This window comes from Nematolebias whitei, chromosome 12 (genome assembly GCF_014905685.2).
Source record: "Nematolebias whitei isolate Nwh7 chromosome 12, NemWhi1, whole genome shotgun sequence".
Classification (NCBI taxonomy): Eukaryota; Metazoa; Chordata; class Actinopteri; order Cyprinodontiformes; family Rivulidae; genus Nematolebias; species Nematolebias whitei.
Genome location: NC_056509.1, coordinates 47128804 through 47142397, shown reverse-complemented (window position 1 = coordinate 47142397; position 13594 = coordinate 47128804). Strand labels below are relative to the sequence as shown.

General features: G+C 46.0%; 1 protein-coding gene across 1 annotated transcript in view; it reads left to right on the top strand.

Annotated features, from left to right (window-relative positions):
* The window catches only part of spint1b (serine peptidase inhibitor, Kunitz type 1 b), an 11156-nt gene extending 8948 nt beyond the window's left edge, over positions 1-2208 (top strand). Inside the window, exon 10 of the mRNA XM_037685676.1 lies at positions 1430-2208. Coding sequence (XP_037541604.1) covers positions 1430-1611 — 182 coding nt within the window. The 3' untranslated portion in view covers positions 1612-2208. The remainder of the gene's footprint in view (positions 1-1429) is intronic.
* Positions 2209-13594: the final 11386 nt, after the last annotated feature.

Here is a 13594-nt window from a genome sequence, read left to right as displayed (position 1 = left end):
CCTCGGTCCCTCCACGGCCTCGGTCCCTCCACAGCCTCGGCCTCGGTCCCTCCACGGCCTCGGTCCCTCCACAGCCTCGGCCTCGGTCCCTCCACAGCCTCGGCCTCGGTCCCTCCTCGGCCTCGGTCCCTCCACAGCCTCGACCTCACCCGGCGCTCGTACCTCCTTGAGTTCGGCGTCCCATGGCGACCTCGAGCTCTGGCGAACTCCAACGCTCGGTCCTCCGACACCAGACCCGGACGACTGCACCCTCCAACCGGGCACGATCCACCGTGCCGACCAGCTCAACTGGTTTCTTCGGTGCGTCCTTACCCCCGCTAGTCTCTGCTCTTCGTCACGGCGCCTTCAGTCTCTGGTCACCTGCTGACCAGATGGTCCCCGGCTGTTGCTGCTCAGCGGTGGTTGTGTACCCGACCATTGCGCTCCCTGGCCGACGCACCCTCCCGCCCCTCGGCGGTGGCTGCGCGCATCCGCCGTTCCGCCGCTCTCTCACGCTGACACCCCTTGGCTTCATCGTCTCGCGCTTTTTATTTCCCATTCTTGGCTCCCATGTCATTATGGCTGATGGGGAACACCTGTGTGAGCTGCCAGATGTCTCTGGTCGCGTCACTGGTGGCAGCCTCAAATGAACAGAGGAACAAGTTTAAACATGCAAATAAAAACAAAGCCACATTATTACACGTGCAGCAGAAAAATCCACCTCCTTCCCTCCTGGTCACTTTTATTATATTTTATTTAGCAACAAAGAATTAAACTAGAACCTGAACCTTTGAACTGCAGTTAGGTCATCTGTAGGAGAGAACACTGGTAGATTAAAAAGTTTTATTATTGGTCTGGTAATTAATCTACGTCATGAGAACTTACTGCAGCCAGCCACCAGGGGGCGCTCGTTTCGTTTCAGCTTCAACTTCCAGTGAACGTTTCCTGTCCAGGACTTGAGACGGTCTGCGACTGACTGGGCTCTGCAGCGACTGATCTGGACCGAGCACACCGGCAGAGCAGACGTGCCGACACAGTTTAGGGAATAAATCGATTTTAAAAACCTTTGCACAGGAAAAAAACAAATATTTAAATTAATAGCCTGGAAACAGAAAAACAAAGTGTTATGTTGGTGTGTGAGCAGATCTTTTTCCTGCTAGTTGGCGGTGTTGTGTAAGCGTTGGCGCCACCTACAGCTCAGGAGGAGCACTGCAGCAGCTCCAGTGTGAACAGCAACAGACACTGAAAGGGTGCTTCATCCTCTGTATTCAGACCCTCATGGTTCAGGAATTCAAAAATCAGGAGACTGGAGGTTTGCTGAGTTTTGTCCCTTTCGTTCCACCGTAGTTAGCCTTTCACCGTGAAGTACTTCAGAGCGCTGTACCGCAGTAAAGTGGAAGTACTGTAGTACTTCAAGCTGACAGGAAGTGACCCTCCATCTCCTCCTCAGGCTCCATCGCTCTGGCTGTGCTCTTGTCGGTGGCCATCTTGGCTCTGCTGGCCATCCTGGGCTACTGCTTCCTGCGCTCCCGCAAGAACCGCAACCGTGGGGCGGCCGCGTCGAGTCCGGGTCGAGTGGAGCTGTCGGAGCAGGACACGCTGGTGTACAACAGCACCACCAAACCTCTGTGATGTCATTTCCTCCATGCTGGATCTCAGCCTGCCGGTCGTTTCTGTGCTTTTATTCTGTAAATATTTCAGGTTTTCTTGTTCATCCGCCTTCATTTTTCATGATTTTACCTCAGTAGTGTTCAGGCGTTATTATTTACAGTGAAAAGTTATTAGAATAAACAAGTCTGACTTTTTAACGACCAAACAAACGGAGAGATCAGCAGTTTAGCTTCAGAATGAACTTTTGAAATGAAACCAGTTCCCATCAGCCTGACTTTAGTGGATCAGCTGCAGGACGGGTGGGCAGCGTTTTCTCAGGTCTGTCCTGTTTTTTATTGTTTCCTGTTGAATCTATTTATGAATCAGTGTTTGGGTCTCAGGTTTATTCAGATTGAAAGCACTTTGTGTCTGTAAATATGAAGTCAAGTGTTTTATCGACCTCTGCTGGTTCATTTTTAATGTTTGCTAATAAATCTAGACGGAAACTCAACGTCTGTGTCCAGCTTTGAATTTCTGACTGAATTAACTTTTAATTGGAAAACTTTACATCTAATGAAAACAACCACAAAGCTTCACTAAAATTAATCAAGTTCCATCAGCAGCAAGTAATAAATGACAGTGTTTTGTATTTAAAGTAAAAAAGATGTTAGTTAAACTGATTCTTGTCAAATGATTTACTGTTGGCCAGTTTCCAAACATCCTCGGGTGGAAAAGAAATGTAAGAATAAATGTTAAAACAGATTTATAAAAATAAATCTTAACACTAAAATGTTTATGAAGCATTCACTCGTGATCCATTTTACTGCCGTACAGTTTTCTGCATCGTTCTCGTCGCAGTTTTTATCCATTTCAACAAATCATGATCAAAACGTTCGGCTCTTTCAGGACAAGCCTGCTGTGACTCCTGGTGTTGGTGCAACTTTAGCTTTTTGAAATATTTGAAATATTTAGCCTTTTCTGACATTTTTTTTCTCATAGAAACTGAACTGAGCTCATTTTACATCCTTCAAGTCTTTAGATGTGTTTACAACCTTTTACTGCTCCTTTAACATTTTGTTCTGCTTCAGCTTCTTTCAGCTTCCTGCTGCTAATTTAAACTTTTTTCAGCTGTTGTGTGCTTCTTTCAGATTCTTTCTACTAACTATCTTCTGTGCTTCTAACTTCTTTCTGCAAGTTTCAGCTTTTTCTGCTATTTCAGCTACTATTTAGCTGTTTTATACTTAGCTTTTTCAGCTAATTCCACTTTTTTTTGCACTCATTTTTACTATTTTTCAGCCCAATTCTCCACTTCTGGTAATTTCAGCCCTTTTCTGCTTTTTTAGCTACTTTTCAGCCTTTTTTTTTATTATTATTTTTTTAAGATTGAACTTTTTTGTGCTCATTTCTGCTTCTTTCAGCCAATGTGTTCTTTCTGCTTTCTTCTACTAGTTTATGCTTGTTCTACATTTTCAGATACGCATTTTAGCTAATTTCAGCTGTTTTCAAATAAATTGAAGTTTTCTGCTGCTTTCAGCCTAGTCTTTCTATTAATTTCAGCTTATGTTCCTTTCAGCTTTTTTCTGCTACTTTTAGCTTTTTCTGCTATTTCAGCTACATTTGAGCTGCTTTGTGCCAAATTTAGCTTTCTCATCTAATTCCACCCCCCCCCCCCCCCCCCCCAGCTCCTTCCACTTCCTTCTGGTAGTTTAAGCTTCTTTCTGCTTTTTCAGCTACTTTCCAGCTATTTTTTGTGCAAATTTTAGCCATTTTTAACTAATTTTCAATTAAAAAAAAAAACAACCTAATTTCTAATTTATACCTAATTCAGCAAATGTGTTATTTCTGCTTTCTTCTGCTAACTTAGGCGTGTTCTTCCCATTTCGACTATATTTCAGCACCTTTTCAGCAATTCACATTCACACTTTATTTTTACAGGAAATGCAGTTTCTCTAGTTTCATTTAATTTTCACAGTAACTGAACCTTTGTCATAGTTTTACTCTTCTGCAGTTTCATTACGGAGGCTTTCAGGAAGAGGTGGTGGTGAAATCTGTTGTCCTCTGGCGGGCTGAAACTTGTCCATCTGATGGCAGCGTGTTGTGCAATAACTTTATCTCTGCTGCAGTCCAACCTGAGACTTCAGCAGAACCTGAACACTGTTTGTTTGTGCAGCAGGCCACAGACAATCATCTCCAGAATTACTTTTGGTAGCGTGCACCCACTCCCTGCACGATGAGTCATTAACAGTTTATTTTTGACCATTACAGGCTGAGAAAGAAACGCACTCGAATCCAAAAACTGCTCAGTTTCAAACACCTGCATTTATGTCAGGCTGGTTTGACAACAGATAACATGACAGCGTGTCAGTAAGCTGATTTTTCTGATTATAAATTATCTAAAAATTAAAAGTATAACAAGGAAACTGAAATGTAACAAAAAAATGAACAAATATTCCTGATGTTAAAAACACTAACATTAACACTTTTAATTGCATTTTTCCAAGAACCGGAAACATCCCTGACCCGGAGCTCTGGCTCCCTCTAGTGGCCACCGTGTGCACAGCAACTTTAATTAAACTTTGATTTAAAACAAAATTTAATTAAATATATATGTTGCCTTCATACAGTCAGACTCTCTGATCCTGGTTATTGTCTTCTTGGGTCAAACTCAGAATTTAAGGAGGTGAATTTAACGAAAACTCTTGAAAAAGTAAGTAAATTTGAAACGGTGCGCATGCGCAGTGAGGGGGATCAGAGTTCGAGGAAACGATTAGTTTGTGTTTTAAACGCTGCGGAGAGTTGGAGGGTTCACCTGGGACTGGACCCGAACCTGCGCACAGGTGAGGCCACACGTTCTGCTTCACGACCCGAGTCTCGGTGCCGGTCCGTCCGTGCGTCCAGGGAGTGCGTGTTCCCTCCCAGGCTGTCTGTCACGGATGGGTCCGTCGCCCCCCTCCCACACGGAAGTAACAGACCCGATAAACTTTCACTCCGGGCCCTTTATTACGAATCGGAACCAGAACCGTGGGTGATGTTCGGTTCCGTCTGATCGAACTTCAGAGTTTAACGGAGTTCGTTAAAGGTGGAGCTCACGCCGGGGCGTGCATGTGGGGATCCAGATGGATGCGCCAGCGCAAACCTCCATTGGGAAACGCGTAATTTAAGGTTTGCGTGTTGTTCCTAGAATTATAAGCAAAGTAGGTAAACAGTTTGGTTCAGTTGTGATAAACATGAATCCGCCTTTAATTCGGCATGTGCTTCAAACAGAACCAACTTTATTTGTTTTTTAAATTTATACTTTTCCTTTTTCTGTTGCGCTTCCCGCCCCGTTAGGACTAGACTAACAAGAAACAGCAGGGCAGCACTTAAACCAGCTGTTTTTATGAAATCATGCAGATGTTCTCTAACTTTTAGAGAGCCGAAACCAAACTAGTGCTGAGATGTTTCAGATGTGCTACAAGGAGAAGCTTGATGGGATAGGGTCCTGCAGAGAAACCAAACTACACTAAAGGATGGAGTTTCAAACGGAAGTCCGGTGCAGTGAACCCAGCTGTTTTTGCTCCATAAGAAGCAAGTCATTGTATTTGGTAAAAATAAAATATACTCAAGACGTTGCCGTGGTAACCAGCTCACATTTATAGTCTGGTCTGAGTGATGTTTAAGTCTGGATTCTCTGATTCTGTTACCATGGAAACCATACCTGCACAGGTTTTTCCACCTCACACACCAGCCTGAACAGGAAATGATTACAGCCACGTGCATGTCAACAAAAACAGTTTCACATAAAACATCAGAACCTTGTTTGGTTCAGAAATAAAAAGGGAAGAATTTGTTGGACGGCACCTGGCAGTGAACCTTACTGGGCCTTTCTGTGTCCAGTGATGCATGTGTTGGTTCACGTGCGCGTGCATCAGGATGTTCACGTGAACTGTTTAATCTGCTCAGATCTGGTGAAGATTTGGTGTTTTCATGTGAAGATTAAAAAATGAGCGTTTTCACAGACGACGCAGCTCACTGTCGTGGAAAAATAATCCTTTCCAAGGCTGTCCGTCCGGTTCTGTGTCCTCGTCTCGCTCACTGGTGTCCTGTTTTGCCTCCATCATCAAAGTGCGGACGCAGCTGAAGCTGGTCACATGACCCCACTCACCTGACTCACCTGTAGTTTGTCACAGACGCTGTTTGTGTTCATTAGAGGTGATGCTGACCACGAGGCCGTCATCAGTGTGTGTTGTCCTCGGGTCATACGTCCTGTCTGTGTTTATGTTTGCAGGCGATGCCGGAAGGATCTCGCAGCTCTGCCTGTCCCGACCCGATGGGTGAAGGTAAGAAACTCCTCTTCATCATCGATCATGTCCACGTTCAGCTCAGAGCAGGTGCATTCCTGTCACCTGGCAGGACGGAGGCTCCGCCCATCATCTCTTCCTGCAGCCTGGTGTCTAATCACACCTGCTCGGGTGGTCTGCAGGGTTTAGAGTTCGTAAACGAACGTTCACAGATCGTTTTCCTTCAGACTGATTGGATGATGTCACAATCAGACCGTCCAATCAGGGAGCAGAGTTTCCATGAAGTGTTTTTTCTAAAGATGGACGATAAGATGATTTAGGTTTATGGTTTTATGGAAACCAAAAGAAGTAAAACTAATCATTCTTGAAGGAATGACCTTTTGTTGCCACGGTTAGTGTTCTGTGTGTGCGTTGGGGATGACTCTCAGCTACTACCACACCAAAGCTTCGATCAGTAGCTGTAAAAATGACATCCAGTTTAACTCACTAAACCAGTGATTTATAAATAAAACGTCAGAACAAACTCTGAAGTGGAGCTTTCTTCTAATTTAGTCACCTGAGAGACCTCAGAGCCCCATGTGGCTCTGATCCTGGACCTGCGGCTCCTCAGAGAGCCAGCTGATCCCTGATCAGCTGCTGTCAGAGTGGATGTGAACAGTCAACAGAGCGAGAGTCCTGCTGCCGTCGCACCTGCAGGTCGGACAGCTCAGGTGTGTGAGGGAGAGGACGTGAGCGTAACGAAGCAGCTGGAAGTTCTGCTGCTGAACCAAAGGTCCAGCTTTGGGTTCAGGTCTTGTTAAGTCCAAGAGGTGGCGACTCTCTCTGCTCCTCGCTTCAGGCTAATTGGATTAGGCCCCGCCCCCTCCTGTCAGGGCAGCAGGTGTATTCTGCTGGACTGAACAGACCGGAGGAAGGTCAGACCGGAGCAGTCCTGGTCCTGGTCCTGGTTCTTCTGTGCAGGTAGGCTTGTGATTTTCCAGCTGCAGCTCAGACGTTCAGGTGTTTTCAGTCCTGCAGGTGACCCGGACCCGCTGCGTCGTTCAGGTCCGGTAAACTCTCAGGTTCTGTTTGTTCTTCAAAGATCTGCAGCAATGTCTGGATGACGGATCAGCTGGTTCTGTTCTGATAGAACGAGCAGAACCAGCTGCAGGATCAGAGGGGGATCCCAGCTGCTGCTTAAATCGTCCGTTTTCTGCACTGAGTCTGGCTGGGTGGGGGTGGGGGTGGGGGGGTGCTCTTTGACGCTCAAGCATCTGATCCAGGGTCAGTTTTGGTCCAGTCATAGAAACAAGCTGGTCTGATTATTGAGTATTGATTGTCTCTGTATTTGAAACTAATCTCTAACTCCTAATTGCCATGGGAACGACTGACCGTGTTACATAAGTTAGGGGCCGTAACGCCACTCGTGCCCTGCCATCGCCATGGCAACACACGCTGGTTTATTCTGCTTAAGGTTGAAACGGGTGCTGGTCTGCTCTGTGGAGGAAACTGGAAGTCTTTGAGTTCACCTCCATTTGCTCTGATTGGGAAATGATTCAGCCCATAATTACAACATACTTCATCTTTAGGTACTGTCCTGCAGTACTGCAGTACTATCAGAAGTACTGAGTGTATGAGTTTGTCCTCGGGAGTGTTTTTCTGCAGGAAGTGGTCGCAGTGCGACTTCCTGCTCGTCTTTAGTCGGTTTCTCTACATCACAGTTTACACACACGTTCTCCTCTTCGGGTCGTGTGAGCGTCACGTTGAATGTGTCGTGTCGGCTGTGTGTTCGGCTGATGGAGACGACGCGGCTGATTAGTCCACTCAGGTTGTTGTGTTGTTGTGAGTGTTAATCTGTTTGAGTTGGTTCTGCGTGCTGGATTAAGCCCGCTTCATCCTCATTAGTCCAGATTAAACACAAGCGCACCCAGGCGTGAGAACATTGCTCCGAGTTTACGTAACTCTGAAGCTGGCTGTAAAGTAAACTTTACAACAGGATGTAAAGTTCAGAGGCTCCTCACTGATACCCCCCCCCCCCCCCGCCGCCCCGCCCCGCCAGAGAACGAGTGAATCTCTGTCCTGTGCTTACCTGCTTCAGTTTCTCAACCTGTGACTCACCTGCTGATCCTGGATCAGTCCCACTGACAGGAAGTGGTGCCCCCTGCTTCCTGTTGCAGCGCTGCGGGAGTCTGAGATCAGAGCGTCTGATTGTTTCCTTACAGGACTGATCCGCAGCTCTGAGTCACACAACTGCAACACGCAGGTTGTGTAACAGCAGTTGTGTGTCAGGTGAGGCGTTCCAACGTGTCCGAGTCGTGTTTCTTCACACTGTGAACATACCTGTGAACATACCTGTGATCGTGGAGGTCACATTCAGAGGGGCGTCACGCGTTACTTTTCTTCTTTAGCTTATTTTACATCTTAGTTTAGTTTAACTTAACTTTTTCTAACCCGTCAGGGTTCATGTAAAATCAGCTTCAATGAGTTCTTATCTTTACTTTTTGTTGTTTTAGTTATTTACAGATGTGTATTTGCTGCTGTCTGTCCATCAATTTGTACTGAAGCTGTTTCCTCACCATTATACAAGAGGGCGCCCCGCCCTGTCAACAGAACTGCCCCCCCCCCCCCCATCCCCGGTCGACAACTGTCGGCGCTGATGTGCCGTATTTTCTGCCGTACACGTCACACCGGCCTGTAAGTCACATCGGTCCAATTGTGTCATTAATAGCCACTTTTATCTATTACATGATACAACGGCATGCCATACTGCTCTGCTGCCATCTAGTGGCTGAAAATGGTAGTGTTCAATATTTTCAGTCAGAATTAATGAAAACTGTCATATCTCTGTCAAAAATTGTTAATAAATATGAGAAAAAAACATAAATGTGTCGCTTCGGTGTACAAGTCGCAGGACACGTAAATTATGCAAAAAACTGTGACTTATACAGCGAAAAATACGGTAATACAGAAGTGCTAGCTAAAGGTAGACGTAGCAGTTCCCTCATGCTGAGCCCCCCCCCCCGTACAAACAACCCACAACACAGACATGACTCTGTCTCCACAAACCCCCCCCCAAAAAAAAGTCACAGAAGATATGATCGTCCTGCCAAGACACGTAAACGAAGAGAAACGCTGCTGACGTTTATTTTTGTACGTCCGTCAAAGGCGGGACATGCTCTGTAAACGTCCTCTTGCCCCGCCCATAACTTCTGATCAGCTCAAGTTAATTAATGAAACTTCAAACATGTACGCATCATCAGACAGAGACGGCTTCAAGGTCAAGGTCACAGATCAAGGTCAAAGTTTCTACAGGGTCATTGCTATAGATTGTTGCGTATAATGTTGTTGTTTATAATTGTAGATGTTTCACCCTAACGTGCAGATGGCGTGTTGTGAGTTGAAGCGTGTTTCAGTTTATCACGTTCAAATGTTGAGATCATCTGGTGAAACAGGTTTCTTATCTGAAGTATGTTTTTCTGTAGAAACTGTCGGTCTGAGGAACAGGAAGTTTGTTATGATCGGCGTGCTTGTTTGTTTGTTTGTTTGTTTGTTTGTGTCGTGGTGGTATCGGTGAGACCGGAGCAGACAGAAGCGTGGTGCATGATCCCGGCGTTTCTGTGCCGTCGCCTCACGACGACACTTCAGGAGGTTTAAAGAGCTCCGTTGTGTTCGTAGAACAGTCGGCCATTATTCTACCATGGAGCCCCCCCCCCCCCCGAGACGCTCTGTGACACAAACAAACGAATCCAGAACCGCTCGGATGGACGAGGAGACGAGGCTCAGCTCATCTTCATCAAACTGGCCTTCATCATCAAAAAGCTTCAGTTTCCTGACACCTGCCATGTTGAAAGGTGGAGTCAAGCTGGAGGTGAAGCACCTTTAAAACGGGTCACATGACCACATGGTTCTGGTTCTGCTGCTGCAGACCGACCGGGTCACATGACCACATGGTTCTGATTCTGCAGACCAACCGGTCCATTTCTGACCTTTAACTGAACGTTCTCAGCAGCTGGCTCTCTGTGACGGACCCGTCCTCCTCTGTCCACCTGCTGAGTTCACAGGGTCCTGCTGGACAGACAGGAAGGGAGGGAGGAGGAGGAGGAGGAGGAGGAGGAGGAGGAGGAGGAGGACACCCATCTGACTGCTATGTTCATTCTCCATCAGCAGCAGTAGATCTGATGTGTGACTGAACGCAGCAGCAGGAAGCTTCCTCAGCTCTACGTTCAGATTTCTGCCGCAGTATTAGTTTAAAAGACGGGATCGTGTGCATTTGTCTGTTAGCAAAATATCTCATGAACCACTGGATGGATTTGAATCAAACTTTTAGAAATGAACAATGGATGTGCCTGCAGCTGATGAACCAGGATGTCGCTGGGCTGAGACGTTGGTGGGGTTCTGTCAGAGACATTTTGGTCAAAGGTCAAAGGTTATAGATGGTCTTGAGAATCTGATCTCTGCCCATGAACCATATGTTTGGGTTAGTGGCTGCGCTCTGTGAACTCAGCTGAACTGATAAGGCTATAAAAGCGAGCGTGTAACGCAGCTCGGGGCAGTTGCTCGTGACTCGTCTTCATGTGTGTACTTCATGTACATTCATGTAACCAGTCCTGAAAATCTGGCCTTGCCAGTAAACACCAGTTAAAACTCTCCTCCTGCTGTCGAGCGTGGCTCTTTCAGAGTAAACAACGTAAACAAGAATGTTTTTCTTTAACAGGTTCCCAGTTCCCCGACCTGGGTCGCCGAGGTCTGGTCGACAGAAGTGTTGTTTATATTTTTGTTCTGTGTGTGTGTGTGCGTGTGTGTGTGTGTGTGTGTGTGTGTGGACATAAATCCACTGGCTCAGGGAGCTCCAGAGCCTTCAGGGCCTCTAATGCACCTTCTAATTACTCCTCATTATGCCACAAATCTGTGATACTCGAGCTGGACGGGGTCAACGTGCTTCAAGTCACCTGGACTCTGGTGAGAACTGCTCCGTGTTCTAACTGTGTGAACATTTACGAAGCGTCCGCTCGACTGTCGTCCGTTTTTCTTCTCGTACGTTTTTCAGTGCGATCCTCGTCCCGCAGTTTTCATCTATTTCAACATCATGAATAAAAACCTTCAGCTCTTTCAGAACAATCCTGCTTTGACTTTTGCTATTGGTGCAACTTTAGCTTTTTGAAATATTTAGCCTTTTCTGCCAATTTTTTCTCATAGAAAATGAATTTAGCTCATTTTACCTCCTTCAAGTCTTTAGATGTGTTTACAACCTTTTACTGCTCCTTTCACGTTTTGTTCTGCTTCAGCTTCTTTCAGCTTCCTGCTGATAATTTAAACTTTTTCAGCTAAAACAAGAAACCATCCAGATGACATGACTCAACTTTGTTGGATTTTCTACCTGGATTATTAAGCATGAACTTTGATGTTTTTCAGCTACTTTCAGCTAATTTCAGCTGTTTTGTGCTCCTTTCAGATTCTTTCTGCTAACAACAACGTTTTTGTGCTTCTTCTAACTTCTTTCTGCTAATTTCAGCTTGTTATGCTCCTTTCAGCTTATTTCTCCAAGTTTCAGCTTTCTCTGCTCTTTCAGCTACTATTTAACTCTTTTGATGCTGTTGTTAGATGTTTCAGGTAATTTCACATTTTTTTAAGCTAATTTCAGCTCTTTACTTCCTTCTGGTAGTTTAAGCTTCTTTCTGGCCTTTCGGCTACTTTCAGCAATTTTTTTTCTCATTTCAGCATTTTTAGCTAATTTCCAAAATTTTGTGCTAGTTTCTGCTCTCTTAAACCACATTCAGCAAATATGTGTTTTCTCCTTTCTTCTGCTAATTTAGGCTTGTTCTTCCATTTCAGCTACATTTCAGCTGTTTTTCAGCAACTTTTTCATCAATAAGCGTTCACACTTCTTTTTCACAGGAAATGCATTTTCTCTCGTTTCATTTGTTTCTTCTTTTCTCCTTGCTGTCTCTTTGGCTGAGCTCGGAGCAGACGTTTGTTCCTCGAGCTTTTCACCTTCGGCTGTTTCTTACCCAGCGCTGAGGCAGCTAAAGGCTGAAACTGCAACTTTGTCGTTTGTGAATTGGAGCAGTGCCGTCTTGTATTCAGCTGATCAAATGTCTCATCATGTTCCATTTGTTTGAGGCTTTTTAAGAAGTTCTGTTGAAAATAAAACGTGACATCAGTGAAGGAGAACTCCACCTGCAGAGCTCCGCCCCTTCAGGTGAAAACCAGAAGTCATTTCCTGTCTGCGCGGAACCTCCAGGAAGTCCCTGCAAAACCTTCAAGCTGATCTCAGAATGGTTCTTTAATTGGAAACTTGTGATGTTTGACTCTTAAATATTCATTTTGTTAGTTTTTAAACCAGATCAAAGTTAAAATTAGTGTCAGACACTCTTCAGTCTTTGGATCTTCTTTATTCTTGGCATTAATGTAGAATTCAGTTTTTAAACGGTGCAGAAGTGAAGCAGAGAACAAATGTTCTGAAACTCTGCAGGAAAGGAACCCAGGAAGGTTCTGGCTGGGTCAGCAGCCTGACCTGCACCCAAAGAAGCAGCTTCTCTCTTCCTCGAGATAAAACGGAGCGGACAAACAAACCAGGTCTGTAGAGACTCTGAAGGAAACGTCTGGCCAGAGACGCTGAAGGGAACATCTGGCCAGAGACTATGAAGGGAACATCTGGCCAGAGACTCTGAAGGGAACGTCTGGCCAGAGACTCTGAAGGGAACGTCTGGCCAGCGACTATGAAGGAAACGTCTGGCCAGAGACTCTGAAGGAAACGTCTGGCCAGAGACTCTGAAGGAAACATCTGGCCGGAGACTCTGAAGGGAACATCTGGCCAGAGACTCTGAAGGAAACGTCTGGCCAGAGACTCTAAAGGGAACATCTGGCCAGAGACTCTGAAGGAAACGTCTGGCCAGAGACTCTGAAGGAAACATGTGGCCAGAGACTCTGAAGGAAACGTCTGGCCAGAGACTCTGAAGGAAACATGTGGCCAAAGACTCTGAAGGAAACGTCTGGCCAGAGACTCTGAAGGAAACGTCTGGCCAGAGACTCTGAAGGAAACATCTGGCCAAAGACTCTGAAGGAAACGTCTGGCCAGAGACTATGAAGGAAACGTCTGGCCAGAGACTATGAAGGAAACGTCTGGCCAGAGACTCTGAAGGGAACGTCTGGCCAGAGACTCTGAAGGGAACATCTGGCCAGAGACTCTGAAGGGAACATCTGGCCAGAGACTCTGAAGGGAACATCTGGCCAGAGACTCTGAAGGGAACGTCTGGCCAGAGACTCTGAAGGGAACATCTGGCCAGAGACTCTGAAGGGAACATCTGGCCAGAGACTCTGAAGGGAACGTCTGGCCAGAGACTCTGAAGGAAACATCTGGCCAGAGACTCTGAAGGGAACATCTGGCCAGAGTCTCTGAAGGAAACATCTGGCCAGAGACTATGAAGGAAACATCTGGCCATAAACTTTGAAGGAAACATCTGGCCAGAGACTCTGAAGGAGACATCTGGCCAGAGACTCTGAAGGGAACATCTGGCCAGAGACTCTGAAGGGAACATCTGGCCAGAGACTCTGAAGGGATTATCTGGCCAGAGACTATGAAGGAAACATCTGGTCAGAGACTCTGAAGGGAACGTCTGGCCAGAGACTATGAAGGAAACGTCTGGCCAGAGACTCTGAAGGAAACGTCTGGCCAGAGACTTTGAAGGAAACATCTGGTCAGAGACTCTGAAGGAAACATCTGGCCAGAGACTCTGAAGGAAACGTCTGGCCAGAGACTCTGAAGG